The sequence below is a fragment of the Coptis chinensis genome, chromosome 2, assembly GCF_015680905.1.
Source record: "Coptis chinensis isolate HL-2020 chromosome 2, ASM1568090v1, whole genome shotgun sequence".
Taxonomy (NCBI): Eukaryota; Viridiplantae; Streptophyta; class Magnoliopsida; order Ranunculales; family Ranunculaceae; genus Coptis; species Coptis chinensis.
Window position 1 is genome coordinate 64,046,893 of NC_141457.1, and position 16,403 is coordinate 64,063,295.

General features: G+C 40.2%; 3 protein-coding genes and 2 long non-coding RNA genes across 5 annotated transcripts; all 5 read right to left on the minus strand.

Annotated features, from left to right (window-relative positions):
• Window positions 1-2,840: 2,840 nt before the first annotated feature.
• On the minus strand, window positions 2,841-6,088 carry LOC147517124 (putative amino acid permease 7). The gene is made up of 7 exons (XM_086589511.1): window positions 5,559-6,088; window positions 5,239-5,472; window positions 5,052-5,145; window positions 4,668-4,882; window positions 4,336-4,469; window positions 4,003-4,230; window positions 2,841-3,371 (listed from the first exon to the last, which is right to left on the minus strand). The coding sequence occupies exons 1-7, from the start codon at window positions 5,626-5,628 to the stop codon at window positions 2,970-2,972; spliced, it is 1,377 nt and encodes a 458-aa protein (XP_086445637.1). The 5' UTR covers window positions 5,629-6,088; the 3' UTR covers window positions 2,841-2,969.
• Window positions 6,089-8,281: 2,193 nt separating this feature from the next.
• LOC147517125 (uncharacterized) lies at window positions 8,282-9,770 on the minus strand. The gene is made up of 3 exons (XR_015211352.1): window positions 9,659-9,770; window positions 9,401-9,552; window positions 8,282-9,305 (listed from the first exon to the last, which is right to left on the minus strand). It is a non-coding gene; the product is annotated as an uncharacterized LOC147517125 (long non-coding RNA).
• Window positions 9,771-9,893: 123 nt separating this feature from the next.
• LOC147517126 (uncharacterized) lies at window positions 9,894-10,524 on the minus strand. Its single transcript, XR_015211353.1, has 3 exons — window positions 10,474-10,524; window positions 10,309-10,373; window positions 9,894-10,168 (listed from the first exon to the last, which is right to left on the minus strand). It is a non-coding gene; the product is annotated as an uncharacterized LOC147517126 (long non-coding RNA).
• Window positions 10,525-12,545: 2,021 nt separating this feature from the next.
• Window positions 12,546-13,543, minus strand: LOC147517127 (uncharacterized). Its single transcript, XM_086593485.1, has 2 exons — window positions 13,309-13,543; window positions 12,546-12,910 (listed from the first exon to the last, which is right to left on the minus strand). The coding sequence occupies exons 1-2, from the start codon at window positions 13,541-13,543 to the stop codon at window positions 12,546-12,548; spliced, it is 600 nt and encodes a 199-aa protein (XP_086449611.1).
• A 28-nt stretch (window positions 13,544-13,571) lies between these two features.
• On the minus strand, window positions 13,572-16,372 carry LOC147517128 (uncharacterized). The gene is made up of 6 exons (XM_086593486.1): window positions 16,239-16,372; window positions 15,997-16,128; window positions 15,283-15,628; window positions 15,110-15,151; window positions 14,912-14,980; window positions 13,572-14,826 (listed from the first exon to the last, which is right to left on the minus strand). Exons 3-6 carry the CDS (start codon window positions 15,531-15,533, stop codon window positions 13,572-13,574), a joined length of 1,617 nt encoding a protein of 538 aa, XP_086449612.1. The 5' UTR covers window positions 15,534-15,628; window positions 15,997-16,128; window positions 16,239-16,372.
• Between the last annotated feature and the right edge of the window lie 31 nt (window positions 16,373-16,403).

The window sequence follows — 16,403 nt, forward strand, 5'->3', positions numbered from 1 at the left end:
AGAAATATATATGATGCATGCCCTGAGAGGTCTGATAGTACCGGGGAATGAGCATAAGGTATGCAAGTTAGTTAAGTCTTTATATGGGTTGAAACAAAGCCAAAACAATGGCATGAAAAGTTTGACGTTGTCATGATGTCTAATGGATATCACATAAATGATCTTTGATAAATGTATTTACTTTAAATCTTTTGATGTGAATACATATGTGATTATCTGTCTATATGTGGATGACATGTTAATCATGAGTCCTAGCCTTGATGTTGTGAGAAACACCAAGATGTTTTATCCTCCCAATTTGAAATGAAGGATTTGGGAGAAGGCGATGTGATTCTTGGAATCAAAATCATCGAAAACGTTGATGATGGCTATCACGCTTTCACAAAGAGCATTATGTTGAGAAGTTTTTGAAGAAGTTTAACTTTTATGATAGTAAGCACATTAATCGACACCTTATGAGGCAAATAGTGAATTTCAGAAAAATGCTCAACATGGTGTACTTCGATCTAGATATGCCCAAATTATTGGTAGTCTCATGTACTTGATGAATTGCACTAGACGACATTGCTTATGCAGTTAGCGAGGCTAAGCGGATACACTCATTGTCCTAGTCGGGAACATTGGAGTCGTTAGAGATTAGCCAAGTACTTGAGAGGAATAATGAATTACGGCATAAGGTTTAGACAAACTCCACCCGTGATAGAGGGTTATTGTGATGCAAACCGGATATCGATTCTCATGATATCAAGTCCACTAGTGGTTATATTTTCACCCTAGGTGGAGGTGCGATCGCTTGGAAATCTTCTAAGCGGACCTTGATAGCTCGTTCAACCATGGAGTCAGAGCTTATTGCTTTAGATAAAGCAAGTCTTGGTGAGTGGCTTAGAAACCTCTTGGCGGATCTTCCTATTGGTACAAAACCGCCTCAATTTGTACCTATGCATTGTTGTATTTGTCGGTCGCAATAGCAAAGGCAAAGAGCAAATTGTATAATGGGAAAAGCGGGCATATTAAATGCGAGACTACAGTCTATAAAGCATTTCTTTGGAATCTGGAGTTGTGGCTCTAGATTATGTGAGGTCGAGTTAAATTTGGCCGATCCTCGACAAAACCACTTAACGGGGAGACAAGTGGTTGATACGTCGAGGGGATGGGACTTTTGCCTTAGATAGAGGGGCGACAGGCGGCAACCCCACCTATGTGATTGGAGATCCCATGAATTAGGTTCAAAGGGAAAAACAAGTCACCTCGTCGCTCGGTATGCTATTGTCTTTCTTTGAGGCGCCCCACCCTATGACTAGATAGCATTTTTGTATACTTTGTATAACTTGAATAGCAATGAGAAAAGGGATGAGTTATTTTACTCTTAATGGAATCCATAGTCCTTATTTTTATGAGATAGTGTATTTTAAGCTGCTATGTACACTTGATGGATATCCACCTACGTGAATGTAGAACTGGGTTCGGTTCTTATGGGTATTGAGGCAAATACTCTAGAGCATTCACTTAACACGAGGTAGCCTTGAGGGCCAAAAAAGCAACACCCTTGAGCGAGGCATATAATGAAAGAGCAATGTGGGTGCATGTCCTCTATTTTACTACAAGGGAATGTTGGTTCAAAGATTTTTTAATCCACCACTTTCCGCGTATTATAAGACATGTTACCCTATGGTAGTTCAAGCCGAAAAGCACCGATTATCTTATGCATTGTTTTTTCGATTCTCTCTGGCATTTCGTTAACCCATTTCTTTTGTAATATCCTATTCCAAAATAGTGGGGGACTATAAGTATTTTGAAATAGTGGGGGATTGTTGGAATCTTCATGTGTATTTCAAATACTTGTGTGTTGTTTAGTCCCACATTGATGAACCACCACTAGCTAGTGAGGTATTTGAGGTGAACCTCTAGCATAAGGGCGTGCCCTTAGGGTACAAAGGCTTTTGTGTTAGGAGGGAGGACTCACCCAAAGCCACACCTTGCAGCGCCCGCCCCGCCTTGAGTGGGTAATGGGTCGTGGTCGTGGGCTTGGGCTGTTAGTCTAGTGGGTAGTGGATTATCAATAGCCTAAACTTTTTTTTTTGAACTAGTTTGGTGGAGTTCCACTTCTGACAGGTTGGATTCTCATCGCTTGAGAGTTCTACTTTGATTTGGTTTTGTGAAACCCGAATTAGAGAGGTGTCCTTCTCCATCTATGATTCGATCATACCTCTATATAAACACACTGTGTTCATTAGAGAATCAATCCGAACGTAGAGAGAGAGAGAGACACGTAAGAGAGAACTTCGTGTATCTGATCTTCTTCTGCTGCTTCTATATTGAGAGAGAAGACGAGTCGTCTTTGCCTCCATACACACCAACTGAAAAGAAGTTGAAGTCGTGATACACCCTTCTCTTACCTACACCTAAACGGATAAGTCTTTGATTGCTTCAATCTTCTTCTCTTCTCTTCTTCTGTCGGCCCTTGAGAGAGTTATATTCTTTGTTCTAGAGGGTAGTCTATTCTAGTGCAAAGTTAGGCTGGCTGTTAACCATTGAATCCTGTGAGGAAGGCGCCATTGTTGCCTTTACGCACCATTGGAAGGGCGAAATCTTTCCTTAAGGACAGCCTAATCCGCGCCTTGGTTATTACCTGTTATTCTGTCCTTGTCTTCTATTGTTTTCTTTTATCTGCATACAACACGTGCCACTCTTAATAGAGCGATTATGAAGCCCGTCACCACTCACCAATCAGAAAGTCCTGGTTATTCTTGTGCAGGTTCAAGTGGTTCAACCGAACTTATGAAGAAGGATGAGTGAGATTCATATCCAAAAAATGAACTAAATTTGATACATGGGCAGTGTGGCAGTGATAAAATGACATATATGAGCTTATTAATTAGTTCAATTCCTATGGATACAAGAACTTGAAAGTTTTAAAAGATACTTTTTTTCTTGTATAATTAAGCTCATCCCATGACGATTGCTTATTATTAGCTCAACTTGGCTGTTATAAGTCCTTGAATTGATCCGATCAGCGCAAGCAATGACACCATCAGGCATACAATGCTAAATGTACGAAGAATAATCCACTTTCTTGTCCAAGCACCAACTTTCCCTTGCACAAAGTACATCTCTACTGGAAAATATATAGCCAAGGGCCAAAAGTTCAAAGCACCCAGTACTCCCAAGACTTGGTTGAAATAAGGGAACAGCATTGCAATTCCTGTTGTTGATACAACATAAGCCGTTCTTAAGCACAGGCTTAAAAGATTCACTCTAAAAGCTCGCAAAACAGGGATTGGGATGCTGTAGGATTTATTGATGAAGAAATTGTTGGGGTACTTCTTTGCTAACCATCCTTCAAGAAATGCGAAAACTGGCTGACTGTATACCTACATAACGAAAAACAGAGACATTATATTGAATATTTTAGGACATGGAATGATCCAATTATAAGTACTACAAGGCCAACATATTGGTGAATTTGTATTCGATTCTTTGGAACTTCGAAACTGAAAATGCGCAATCTCTTTTGATTCAGGGAAGTCAGAACTTTTAATCATGGAACAATTGCAACTTATTTAGATATTAGAGTATCTTTAGGAGAGCAACCAAAAAAACACCAAGCAACTACGCGGTTTTGCCAAAACCACGCCATATAGTCTACGCGGTTTTGGCAAAACCGCGCCACTAAAGCCCAACTAACAGGCTCAAGACCACGCGGTTTTGAGAAAACCGCGCCATGTATCGCACATAAACTTTTTTCTTTTTTTTCTTTTCCAATCTCTAGCGCGGTTTTCACCGCGCCATATAAGCCCAAGCCTACGCGGTGTTGGCAAAACCGCGCGGATTTGGCAAAACCGCGTGAGTGATTTGATACAGCACCAAACCTGGAACCAAATATTAGTCGATTTGGTGTTTGGTTTGGTGTTTTTTTGGTGTTTTCATCAACATGTAGTTCTCCTAAAGTTGAGAATTTGGTGTTTGATGCTAGGTTGATATCACTGCTAAAGATGCTCTTACCTGATATCCACCAACAAGATGGAGAACAATGCATGCATTCGCAAAGTCAACAAGCCAGTATGGTTCAAAGAATCCAAAACCGGTCAAAAGGTTTCCCGGTGTCTGGTTCCCAAATGCTGCATACCCAAAGCTTCCACAGCAGAGGTAGAAGAAAGTGGTAATGAATATTGCAATCCTTGATCCCTTCTTCATGGTCTGGTTTTCCGAAGGTGGTGACTTGAGAGTATCCTTCATTTTCAAATGTTTATATTTATATGGTTCAGCTTATGAACGAAATTGCCATAAATAATTGTTTGAAGACGCTCGAATTGTTCAAAGGCATGCACACATCACCTGTATCTCAATAAGAATCAAGGAGTATGGGTAGGCAAAAGCTATGTCTCCAAGAGCTTGCGAGACTATCCACACCTTTTGAGCTCTAGTGGCTGTCAGAACTCCTCCAAGGCTCCCCTTAATCCATCCATTTCCTGTGAGTGGAAGGAAGTTTAATTGGAATAAGATGTTTAACTTAATAGGTGAGATGGCAAATCATAGAAAAGAACGGCCGGAAAAAGAGAATTAATGTGGCAAACTCCATTCATATGGAATTACGGTTAGGATGACAACAACGACCATGTATCCCATTGGACTACTCACAATCAACAAAGTTAATGCTGAAACAATACCAATTACTTTGGCAAGGCCAAGTGCGAATCCAATAGAGGAGTAGGAGAAGGACATGATTGCTGCGACAATTGAGAGCCATTCCATGTCATGTAAGTTGGGTATCTGAGATAAGAAAATTTGAACAGCTCCAAACAACAGCATATAAAAGTTATGTCCATATGCACATGGAGCCTCATGGCCTTCTTTGTGAAAACAGTTGGATCTTTCAATTGCACTACATTTAGAGGAAAACATATGTAATTAGTTAAGAAGGATAAATTTCTATCCAGTTCGATCTTATTCAAATTACAGGTCCATTTCATGAAATTTAAGTACTCTAGTAATTTAATGCTGGACATAATTACTTGAAAAATAACGAACGCACATGTTATGAGGAGATATACCTCAAACAAGTTGAAGTAGTGATTACATAAGCAACACCAGTTCCAAACATGCTCAAGTATTGAAGGAACCCACACACCCATGTCCGCTTAGCACCTGAGCTACCATCGAACTAAATTACCAAGGGAACAAGAAGCTACTGGCTACAGAATACAGAGTACTAAGATAAATCATGTAGAGATATAGCACCTAAGTTGACTCTAACAGCATCCATGTATGTGTAATTTCTTGTTCCAGTTACAGGATGAGGAGACCTGTAACAATCTGCTAGGAGGGATGCAGAGACATAAGTGACAATGGCAAAACCAAGCATACAAATAGGTGCTGCAATCCATCCTAACTGTGCTGTGCTCCATGCAAGAGAAAGAACCCCAGACCCAATAACGGCAGTAATTACATGAGCAATACATGTCCATAAGGTTCCTGCAGATTACATATTTACTTGCCATATCAAGACTAATTCCCTCACAAACTGTATACATAAAAGAATAACTACATAAAAAACTTACCGGTTCTTTTCTGATGCCCGTCATCATCAAAAGCGTCATTAGCCGGTTCTATGGATTTTTGGTTTGCCATTTTTTTTTCCGAATCCAAGTAGCACCGTAGCAGTATGCTTGTGGTACTAGGTGTGTCCAGTATAAAGGGAGGTTGAAACACAATAATTTAAAGGCCAAAGGGTGACTAAAATATATAGATATTGTTTTCTCTGCTTTTTCTCCCTTTTGTATTTTTCTTGAGAAAATGATGGTTGCTTTATGGTCTTCATTGAAAAATGATTTATCTGTAGCACTGATCAAGGATTCAAGGACAAGATACTCATGCTGGGCCTAGCAAAGAATGGCACGGATAGCATTTCGTCGTCAGGTTAGTCTTCACATGCTGAATGTAGTATGAATTTATGATATATCTCAGTGCTTCCATCTTTTATCGCATTGTAAGTTTTTTAGCTGGCAACACTAGGTGGGACATGAACCCCTGGTGCTGGAAGTCCAGAGGGTAGGCACCCCACCCCTCTTGCTAAGTAAGCATCTTCAGTAACCTGGTGTCATCTAAGGAGACTCGAACTGAGATCTATATAGTGCACCTAGCTTGATCAAGTCAGCAAGGAGTTTCCGTGGACTGAAAAATGCGCTAAACTATGTTAGTACTCAGCTAACTCCTATAGTCCTATCTCCAAAACTAGACACTACTTTTAACCGTTACCTTATCACCTCCCTTAACACAGAGGGAGACTTTAGAGCAAGTCCAATGGAGGCTGCTAAACTGGGTTGCTAAAAGGCGCCACATAGGCCTTTTAGCTTGTCCAGCCAAATTTGGCACCCAAAAATAAAAAAACCAATCCAATCGCATTTTCTGTTTTGAAGTGATAAATGAGACGGGTGGCAAAGTTTCTGCCGTCCATCCATTATTTTGTAACTTAAGTTGAAATTTTTTTGGACGGATAGCGCAGTTTCTGCCGTCCGTCGAAATTTAACACACAGACAGCAGAAACTATGTCGTCCGTATCCCAAACTTATTATAGCAGCTGCTAGCGAAAGTCTTAACTTTAGCTGAGTTTTTTACTACTTCCAAATTTAAGACCCTTTTAGTAGCCCTATTGGAATGATATTTTTGTGGTTGGAGTGATATATTTACCTTTAGTAGCCCATATAGTCCCCCATTGGACTTGCTCTTAGGGCATCTCCAATAAGGAGTGTAAAATTACACCTTCACATAGGCGCCACCTAGGTGCCATTAGGATTTTACTACTCTAATTGTAAATTATTGTAGAGTCCATAAATATCCACTCTCTATTGTTCCCAATGAAAAAATGTAAAAAAGTTCAATTTTAAACTCAGAGACGTCCTTCTTTAAATTAAAGTGGGACGACGTCAAGTGACGTCCGAGTTTAAAAATTTTAAATTGTGACTTTAGAAATAGATAGGGACGACACTCCAAGTGACGTCCGAATTTGTTTTTACCCAGACGTTTGTTCGAGTGTCTTCCGGGCTTTTTATTAGCTTATAGCGAGAGGGAGAATTCTCCACCCTCTCTATCAACTGATACTCTATTACCTACGGGTGTAAAATTTCCACTCTTTACAGTTTACACTCCCCATTGGAGATGCACTTAAGAAGTGAGTATATCTTGAAGTGAGTATATCTTGAGGTATGACTCTAGATATAGCGTTGGACTTACATACTAGTATAGGAGGGTTCTCTCCAAGTCAAAAGATGGTTATCTCATTGGGTGGACCGTGGACCATATTAAAAAAAGAAATGGTGAGGAATTGAAGCAAGGAAAGTTTTGTCTTTTTTGGTTTGCAGTTGTAGACTGGTTGAGTATTCTTTTTTCGGAAAAAGATAGATTCCATTAATTGACATCTCCAAGCCTCAACTTCCTTCTCTATCTTAATATTCAAAACACACATGCAGACAGTTACAGAAAACAAAACAACTAAAGTTATTTGTCCTGATGAAATCACTTAATATAGGGATGGCTCATGGATGATAACGTCTACATTTTGTAGTTTTGCACTAACCTACCTTAGAACAAAAACTAGTATCGGGTCAATTATTGGTAACATAAAAAACATATATTTGTGAGTATACTAGGGTTTGCCCGTGCCATACGGCACTGAAGACCCCGACGCACCTTCGGCGCTGCCTAGGGTATAAGAGCGCCACATACAATTGACCATGACTGAAGCCGAAGATGTGTATATGTGCCGTACCGGGGGTACAAGGGGCGGATGCACGTTGGGGGCGCCATAAGCGCGTGTATCTGTGCCGTATCAGGGACGGATGTGCGTCGGGGGGCCAAAGGCGTGCGTATTTGTGTCTTATCAGGGGGCGGATGTGCATCGGGAGCGCCGAAGGTGCGCGTATGCCGTACTGCACGGCCAAATACTACACGGGCAAATACTAATATCCAATAATTAAGGGGTGCAATGGGTCATGCATTACTTAAATACCATTATATATTAACACATGGGCCAATCAAAAAGGTAAGAACGCCTAAAATAGACAACAATATTATTCAGGCCCAATCTCTCTGCCCTGATTACGTCAGTTGTAACACTGAGGTTTTGCACTAAGCTAACGTAGATACAAAATGATCGGCTAGGTTCCCTAGAAAATGATCATGTAATCTCATATTTTGTTCCTTCTCTTAGTCATTCATTAATTTATGAATATTGTAGAAGAGGTTAGGCAAGGAAAAGTATATCCAAGATTTTAATGCAGGTATAGGTCGGCCATAACCTCAATCTATTATAAAAAGAAACACACAACTACATAAAGTGATTTGATCGGTCGATACAAAATAAATGTTGAATGAAACAAAATGAGTTCTATACTCGGGCTGAAGAAGCAACAAATGAAGTCATGCCTTGTATCTTGTAGAGGATGCAACAAGTACATCTATCTTATGGCATATCTTGTAGTGCAATGTTATTTTTGTGTGCGCTGATGCTTAAGTTTGGTGAAGAAGAAGGCTCTAAATGGCTCGTCGTGTTAATCTGTTCTTCGTGACTGTAACATGAAAGCGAGACTTGGACAGACGATGCAGCCATAAGATCTCCGGACACACAACCACTGAAACTGCGATCATCAAGTCCAGCTAATGTGATATTCAATCCACTTGTTCTTCTGAGCTCTCCACTCTCATGGAGAAGAAACGAACCCCTAAGTGATGTGATGTGAAAATATCCCTCGTAAGTAGTGGTTCCACCAGTTGTTGAGTCAAAAAATGTTGCAATTGACACGGCTCCAGTTCCCGATACAATGTATGCTTTCCGGCTACAGTGATGAGGGTAGACTCCCAACACAACTACCTATTTCCCCTACAACCTCTGTTACCTACACCAAAAACTTCACTCTTCGCCATTAATCTTGAGCATAGAGACTGCCTCAAATCAACAAAGAACCACAATATCTCCTCACCAAAGATCGGAAACAAGCATTGAATCCTGCCCAATCCGAAGACCCCGCTGAACTCAAGATCAATAGATTTACTACTCAATTTTCCCAAAACTTCGACCACACAGAGGAACAAGACAGGAGAAAGGGGAATTTCCTGCCTAATACGCTCACAACTCCTAAGAAATCCAGCAGGTGGCGCATTAATAAGATCGAAAATGAGGTTGAACACGCACATCTAATCCATTTCCTACTTCCACCTATGTCTCCTTACGTTGTCTAGAAACTCTCAACTCCTCCTTACGTTGTCTAGAAACTCTCAACTCCCATAATCATATTTTCTATAATGTTGCACTGTTCAAAACAAAATAAAAAAGTTAGACAAAGACAATTTCGGATTAGTATATCAATAACCTTAATAAAAATAAGAAAAAGGGAAAAAAACTTACGAAAGTGCTAAGATCCCAAGTACAAAGAAGTAACACGTGAGTACAGCATTAACCAAATCTTTTGACAAAAACTTGAAGAGCAAAAACAGTGACAACAGCATTGCACTCCCAATCAAAGGGAAGTGCATAGCATGCTCATTTGACATCGTCTCCTGCATGATCAAAACGCGTAAAACTCAGATCGATTAAAAAAAAATACTGATACTTTATCAAATCACAACTGTAGAACATGCTTGTGCTAACAACCTGCGTAACTACGGTAGGAGGTGTTGGTTTGACTGATCGATAACAACCAACATACACCGTCGGGCATGCTTTGTCAAAATCACATTCAGATTCGGATTGACCTTTACAACCAAAGGTGGTAACGCGTCAAACCTGTAAAATTTATCGTATGAGATTCATAATTTCTCTCCTTTCGTAATTATTAACTTCACAAAACAATTAAACAATCGGTATGTTACGCATTCTTGTAAACTACAATTATTATCTCAAACTTTACACACACTCGATACAACCTCAAAAAACATAACAGTTACAAGAAAATGAATTACTCACATCCCATAAAACCTCAACAAAACAATCTATTAAAATTCCCCACAAATTTTACACCAATCAACAGTAAATTATCATTACATAATGAAACCATGATTTACTAAAGAAGATAAATTATAGATACCTGCAAGAGCCAAATTTGCAACACGTTCACTGGAAATCATCCTCCTTCTTCTTTTCTCTATTAAAAAAAACAGTACCCACCTACAAAATCTGATAAAAAAGAGTGCAAAATTAGCAACAGTTTAAATATATGACGTCATTAAATCAATAATCAAACCTAAAATTTTCACATATTATATGATATAAATCAATAGTCTTTTTTTATTTTCAATAAAGAAAAGAAGTCGTACTTGCGAGAGAGTGAAGAAAGATCTATCGCTTTCGGGTAAACACATCCGAAGATGTAGTCAGGTGCCTGTTCATATGTTACGAAAGACAGTAAGTACAGGAACAAAAGTGTCCACTTACGAAAACAAAGCGAAAGAAAATAAACTAAGTGGAAAAAGGGATATTACACATTTGTCGTTGAAGATGTTTATAGCAAAACTTCGGGTATAATGACATTCAAGGTTTGACTTTCTGCATTTGGAGGCGAAGAATCTTTGATCCTGTCGCCCGAAGTGCATCTTGAGAGCGCCACATACAATTGACCATGACTGAAAACTTCCGTGGAGGGTCAATACCAACATACTTCACCGATTGTCCTTGAGACTTATTAATAGTCATTGAATAGGCCAATCGAATCGAAATTGTCTTCTCGTCATATGGAAAGGAAAAAATCGAAGACGACGGTGACAAAGATATCCTTGGAATAAAAGCTTCATTGCCCGCTTTTTCACCGGTTAAAATTCGGAAAAAGAACGTGTGGTTTGCATTGTACCACAACCAATCGGGTTCCATTGCATAGTCCATCTCACGGAGCAATATTCCGCAAACAACATTATAGGACTACCAACTTTAAGGTTAAGACGAAATGGTGGCGGACCCGGTTGGATCAAGTGTGTTTAGGTACTCATTTGGGTATTGATTAATATTACTTGGATTATTTGCTTCTGCATCCTCCATCTTGTCGGCAGCTAGAAAGAGAGTCGTTTCTCCTGGGAACATATTCAAAGCTGTTGCATTAATTTCATTGACATCATCATTGCGTGCCGAAAGAATTGTACGCTCAGTTAAATATCCTGGGGTGACCGGGCAAAGATGACTTTCGGTGAGGGTATGTAGCAGAAATTAGTTCTCGAAGATCTGCACATTGACGAATTGTCGATGGCAGTTCCACCGTCTCACTTGGATCACTTCCAATCTAAACGAAGGAAGACAGAAAAAGATTAATGGATATAAGTTTGAAACAAAGGAGGAGAAAGCAGAATACATAAGTGGTTACCTCGATCAAGAAATTCGCGAAACCCATATTCGCAGAGTTCCCATGTTCTAATCTCATGTTTTGTACCAAAGTTAGAACCCGAATATGATTCCAGAGGAAAGAACACCGCAAAGAAGCACGCACAATTTGTTCTCGCACCCCTTTGGGTATAACTGGAAGGCATTGGCGAAAGTCACCACCAAGAACAACTGTAATTCCACCGAAAGGCTTATTATTGTTGCAAGTATCCCGAAGCGTCCGATCAACTGCCTCAACACAGAACTTATTTTGCATTGGGACCTCATCCCAAATAATAAGTTTAGTTTCCCTGAATAAGTGGGCATGCGGTGAATTCTTATTGAACCCACAAACCGAGGTATCAAGAATGTCTAGTGGGATGCAAAAGGTTGAGTGAGCAGTCCGACCGCCAGCCAATAGCAATGAAGCTATTCCAGATGAAGCAACCATAATAACAATATGTCCCTCAATCCGACACGTAGCAGCAATGGTGTTATAGACAAAAGTCTTGCCTGTCCCTGCTGCCCCATTCAAAAAGAAGAGTGTCCCTTGATTTCGGTAAACAGAATCCAGGACTGCTTTATATGCCGAGTGTTGCTCAACATTTAAATGAACTCTGTTGCCATGTGCTTTTTCAGTTTGTGGATCATATTGAAATTGTCGTTGGTCCCATATAAGTCGGTTACCAACGACTGAGTTCCAATTGGTGGTTGATAGTGGCATAGGAGGAAAATTAATGAGCGGTTTACGACTCTATGAGAATCTCATTTAGAAGAAATAAACCATAATCTTGGACTGAGCTTCGTAGGTTCGGAATGTTGAAGATGGTGCGAAGTTTGTGTGAGAGGTCGTCACAGATACTCTCCCAAAAATCATGCCACAATGTTTGGGGATATAGAGGATTGCATTCTGCGAGAATAACACAGAATAGTCGACGAAGATGATAACCAGTTTGCATGGTTGAGGCCTCTTGCAGACACTGCACCCATTCACTATCATCCTCAAGAAGTCCGCGTGCAATACATGCTTCTTTGAAAGTTGGATGTAAATCAGTACCAGTCCTTTTAAGATCATTAAAGGACTGTGGCCCTTTCACGACGGTTAAAAGCAAGCGTAAGTAAAATCTTTCACCAGAATTAGGACTCGCGAAATACATTCTACCAATAGCAAACCCCTGTGCCCTGAATTTCCAAATTTGGTGTTGCTTTATCCAAACGTAGTGTTCGGCACTTGTTGATATGTGAGCCCCCTTGCACGCGAATCTGAAGCGCAACAATCAAAAAATGCAGTAAGAGTTGACCGTTGCCTCGCTGCCCTAGCCCGTATATCATGCATGGACTCATTAGCATTATACACAACACGATGCATTCCAGGGAGATGAAGGGCTAATCTCACAACTGTTGGAATTTCCTCGTGCAGAGAAATTCCTAACAATCTCACAGCAGCTTCAGGTGGCCCAATATATCTCGCATCCAAATATTGCTTGATCTCATCCAATTCATTCAACACAATTGTTCTCCTGTCATTACCTTTAAATATGTACTTGTGAATGTATTTCACACAAGTAAGCCCTGCACAAACTTCAACATTAATATGGCAAATCAAACATCTTAGAAAGGTAAGGATTGTAAGGAACAACATTTCTATTATCAACTGAATGTTCTCTAACAAAATAAGACTTCCCATTGTCACGGGCGACGGTAGAGAGCATATCCATTTGTATCCATAGTTGTACAATCTGTGAAAGCTTCGGGGATAGTGATATTTACATTGACGATTAACCATGCAAGGAGAGTTTGGATTGTTAAGCCCACATGGGCCATGAACCATACATCTTAGTACAAAGATCTGAAATAGTTCAGGGCTCGATCGATCGGAAATTCCGCAGATACAATGCGATCGACTTGTGCAGGCACTCGGATCTTGTCTGAATGTCGAAGATATATAAGTGCATGCATATGTGGCAGACCACGTTCCTGGAACTCAATGGTGTAAACATGAGCAACTGCCATACCAAGGACGCCACGCTTCTTTATTACTTCCATCAAAGCTCTTCGTTTCAATTCAAATGCACGGGCAACCACCTCCGGGCGATCATAAGCAGTTTGGTTTGTAAACAATGCTTCAAGAATTTCCGTCCACTGCGGGTTTGCAGTCATTGTGAGGAATATGTCTGGATGGTGGTTGTAACGTGTAATTGCCATGGAGTCTTGGAAAATTTCAAACATATGCCTAGGGCTGCCGCCGATCTGAGGATGATGGTAGTACGACTCGCCTTCCAATCTGATTTGGATCGACAGCATCAGCTGACACATCAGTGATACCTTGATATAGTTCTGCACGAAGCTTGTCTTGTTGTTGCCTGTAGTAGCGCATTTTGTTTTGCTCAGTTGATGCCCATCCGTCCACCACAAACTCCTCAAACAACTTTCTCCCTCGCAAAATAGCTGAGTACTCTGTGGTGCGCGCAAACAGTAGATAAGAATAAAAATTCATCTGTGTTAAGCGATCATTAGTGGTGGTAGCGGTTGAAGAGTCCCAACGCCGCAATTCAGGTGTCCATCCAAGCTCCCCATGGGGAAACAATAGGACATAATGTAATGGTAAGTAAGCTGGATGACACTCACTAATTTGCATGAATTCTTGCCCTCCTTTAAGATAAATAACAATGTCTCTCATACTTGCTCGCTCACTGCCATCACCTGGTAAAATGACAGCAACCTCATCTGCTGTTGGTAAGTTGTATCGACGACTGTCTCGTGAAGCAGTGTAATGTAAATAAGCAGGTACATTGAAGTCCTCACCATGCTCAGAAGAAGCTGATCTAAGAACATCATATGCGTGGCGATATGTATCAGAAAAGCGGTTATATTGGAGCATAGTAGCTTGAATGATTTTCAAGACATCCGTGTTGAGCTTAGGATTACGAAGTTGACGGACAGCTAGTGCAGCACTGGGATCATAGATATAAAGTTGAGAATAAGTAGCTTGATATCCCGCGTCAGGAATTAAAGCTCCTGTGCGATGTCGCAGTTCACCGTGAATAGTGAAAGGCCTTGGACCCCGTCCAGCAAATAAGTGTTCTTGTACTCCAAGACTTGTAAATGCAAAAGCTTGATTATATTGTCGCATATATCTCCGAAATGACTTTGACTTCCGATCATTCCCATCGTATAAGGCTTTAAGGGCAGGAGGCAGTGGTTGCAAAGGAGGACGCTTTATCTTTCCTTGTAAACAACATCTCCCAAAAAGAGGACGTGACAGCGATGACTTTGATAATCGTTCATCCATCCAATGAAGTGCCTTACAAAATGGACATTGAACGTCCATTTTCCCCAAGTAGTGTCTTCCTTGTTCAACTGGGCGGTTAGGATTAAGAGTCGTGTGCACATCCCCATTGTAGTCGAGTGCCTCTTCATCGTCATCTTCACTCATGGTATCAGCACGTTCAGAGAACGGTTGTGCAGTATGCTGGAATGATTGCGGTCTACGCAAGAATGAAGTATTAAAAGGATTTAGACTGAGGTGTAAACAATTTATTATTATTGCAAACATTTATGTGAAGAAATTACCTAGAATTTTGGTCAGCTGATATTGACTCAGAACCCATACTTGGTAAATGTGGTATTGCGTCAGTAAAGCTTGATGTAGACGAAATGAGGTTACACGCATTGCAAGGGAGCTTATATGGGTAAGAAAATATTGAAAGTTTGGTACTGAAAAGTAGAAAATATGAAGAGAAAGTTGTAAAGAGCTTTGTGGTGCTATACCTTGCATTTTGGTAAGACGACGTTGATGCAAATGACTCATTTCTGAAAGTTGGAATTCCATTATTTGGTAACGCAACACCAGAGTTAAGAATACATGTGTTGTAGACAGATAATAAGGGTGAGGTGTGAATTGGATTGGAAGGAAAACCAATAAAGTGACATACGAGACTCACCTGTTGCTTACAGGTGCTGAATCAACATGAGTACATTCTTCTGGCAGTGTAAATAACCTAATAGGATTAAGAGTAGAGAGAGACGTTCGAAGAGATTCCGTAGAATTGAGTCGTTTAGTTGATGTGGTATGAGGTGTGATTGGACTATGCTGAGGTGGAAATCTGACAGTCTGAGGTGGAGTTCCTGGAATTGGAGGGTGGACATACACCACAAAACCCGGATAATCGATGGGCCATTGCTTGATGCCCATTCGTTTAATCAATTTTTCCCTTTCCTTCGAGCACGCTGTGCAATAATTCTATTTGTTAGGCGAATGTCTTTGATAGGAGAAGGGGATGGTTGTACCTGATTGGGCAAATTGTCCGCAATTGGCCGAATTGAGATAAGTTGGTGTAATTGGATAAGAGCATAGAGGATACGAAATAGAAATAGAAATTGAAAATAGAGATAAACATAAATATAAACCAAATTTCCAAAGATAAAATCTATATTCTATATAACAAATTAGGAAACTCATCTCTATTTCAATTTCAATATGCAAAGAAACGAAGATAAAGATATGGCAATATTGGTATCGGTGAAGTCCCATATGTAAAGAAAGACCCGAAGATAAGGTATACAAGTGACATAGCAAATAGGTAAAGAATAAGAAAATAGAAAAAGAGGATAATTGGGTAGATAATGAGAGGGAAACATTGTAGGAGTATTAGTACCTGAAAACTATGAGGTTGGTGGAGGGTAAGCCTATCTGGTGGAGGGACAAAGACACGTTTTTTCTTGTTAAGAGGATCAAGAGAATGGTCCAGTGGGCGCTTTCTGTTTTGTAGGTTTGGTCGGTCTGGCCGCTATATAAAGAACGAAGAGAAAGTTAGAGAAGGAGAAAATATAAAAGCAAACTTGATGTGCAATGTCAACAGTAAGTATAATAAATTACATAAGACCGCAATTCAATTACCTGAAAGCCACGAGGTGGTTGAAGGTTGAGTCTATCTTGGAGAGGGATAAAAGTGTTTTTCGGCCGGTTCGAAGGATCAAGAGAAGGGTCCATTGGGCGTTTTCCCTTGTCTAGGGTTGGTCGGTTTGGATGCTATATACATAACCCAACAAACATATAAATCAT

Excerpts from the sequence above, each read along its gene's own strand:
- LOC147517124 (XM_086589511.1), bottom strand. The coding sequence starts at position 5,628 with ATGGCAAACCAAAAATCCATAGAACCGGCTAATGACGCTTTTGATGAT. Across the intron at positions 5,473-5,558 it reads CGGGCATCAGAAAAGAACCG|GAACCTTATGGACATGTATT; the intron begins GTAAGTTTTTTA and ends TGTAATCTGCAG. Across the intron at positions 4,883-5,051 it reads ACTACTTCAACTTGTTTGAG|TGCAATTGAAAGATCCAACT; the intron begins GTATATCTCCTC and ends CTCTAAATGTAG.
- LOC147517127 (XM_086593485.1), bottom strand. The coding sequence starts at position 13,543 with ATGGCAATTACACGTTACAACCACCATCCAGACATATTCCTCACAATG. Across the intron at positions 12,911-13,308 it reads CATTGAGTTCCAGGAACGTG|GGCTTACTTGTGTGAAATAC; the intron begins GTCTGCCACATA and ends AAGTTTGTGCAG.
- LOC147517128 (XM_086593486.1), bottom strand. The coding sequence starts at position 15,533 with ATGGGCATCAAGCAATGGCCCATCGATTATCCGGGTTTTGTGGTGTAT. Across the intron at positions 14,981-15,109 it reads TCGTCTTACCAAAATGCAAG|CTTTACTGACGCAATACCAC; the intron begins GTATAGCACCAC and ends GTCTACATCAAG. Across the intron at positions 14,827-14,911 it reads TCAGCTGACCAAAATTCTAG|ACCGCAATCATTCCAGCATA; the intron begins GTAATTTCTTCA and ends ATTCTTGCGTAG.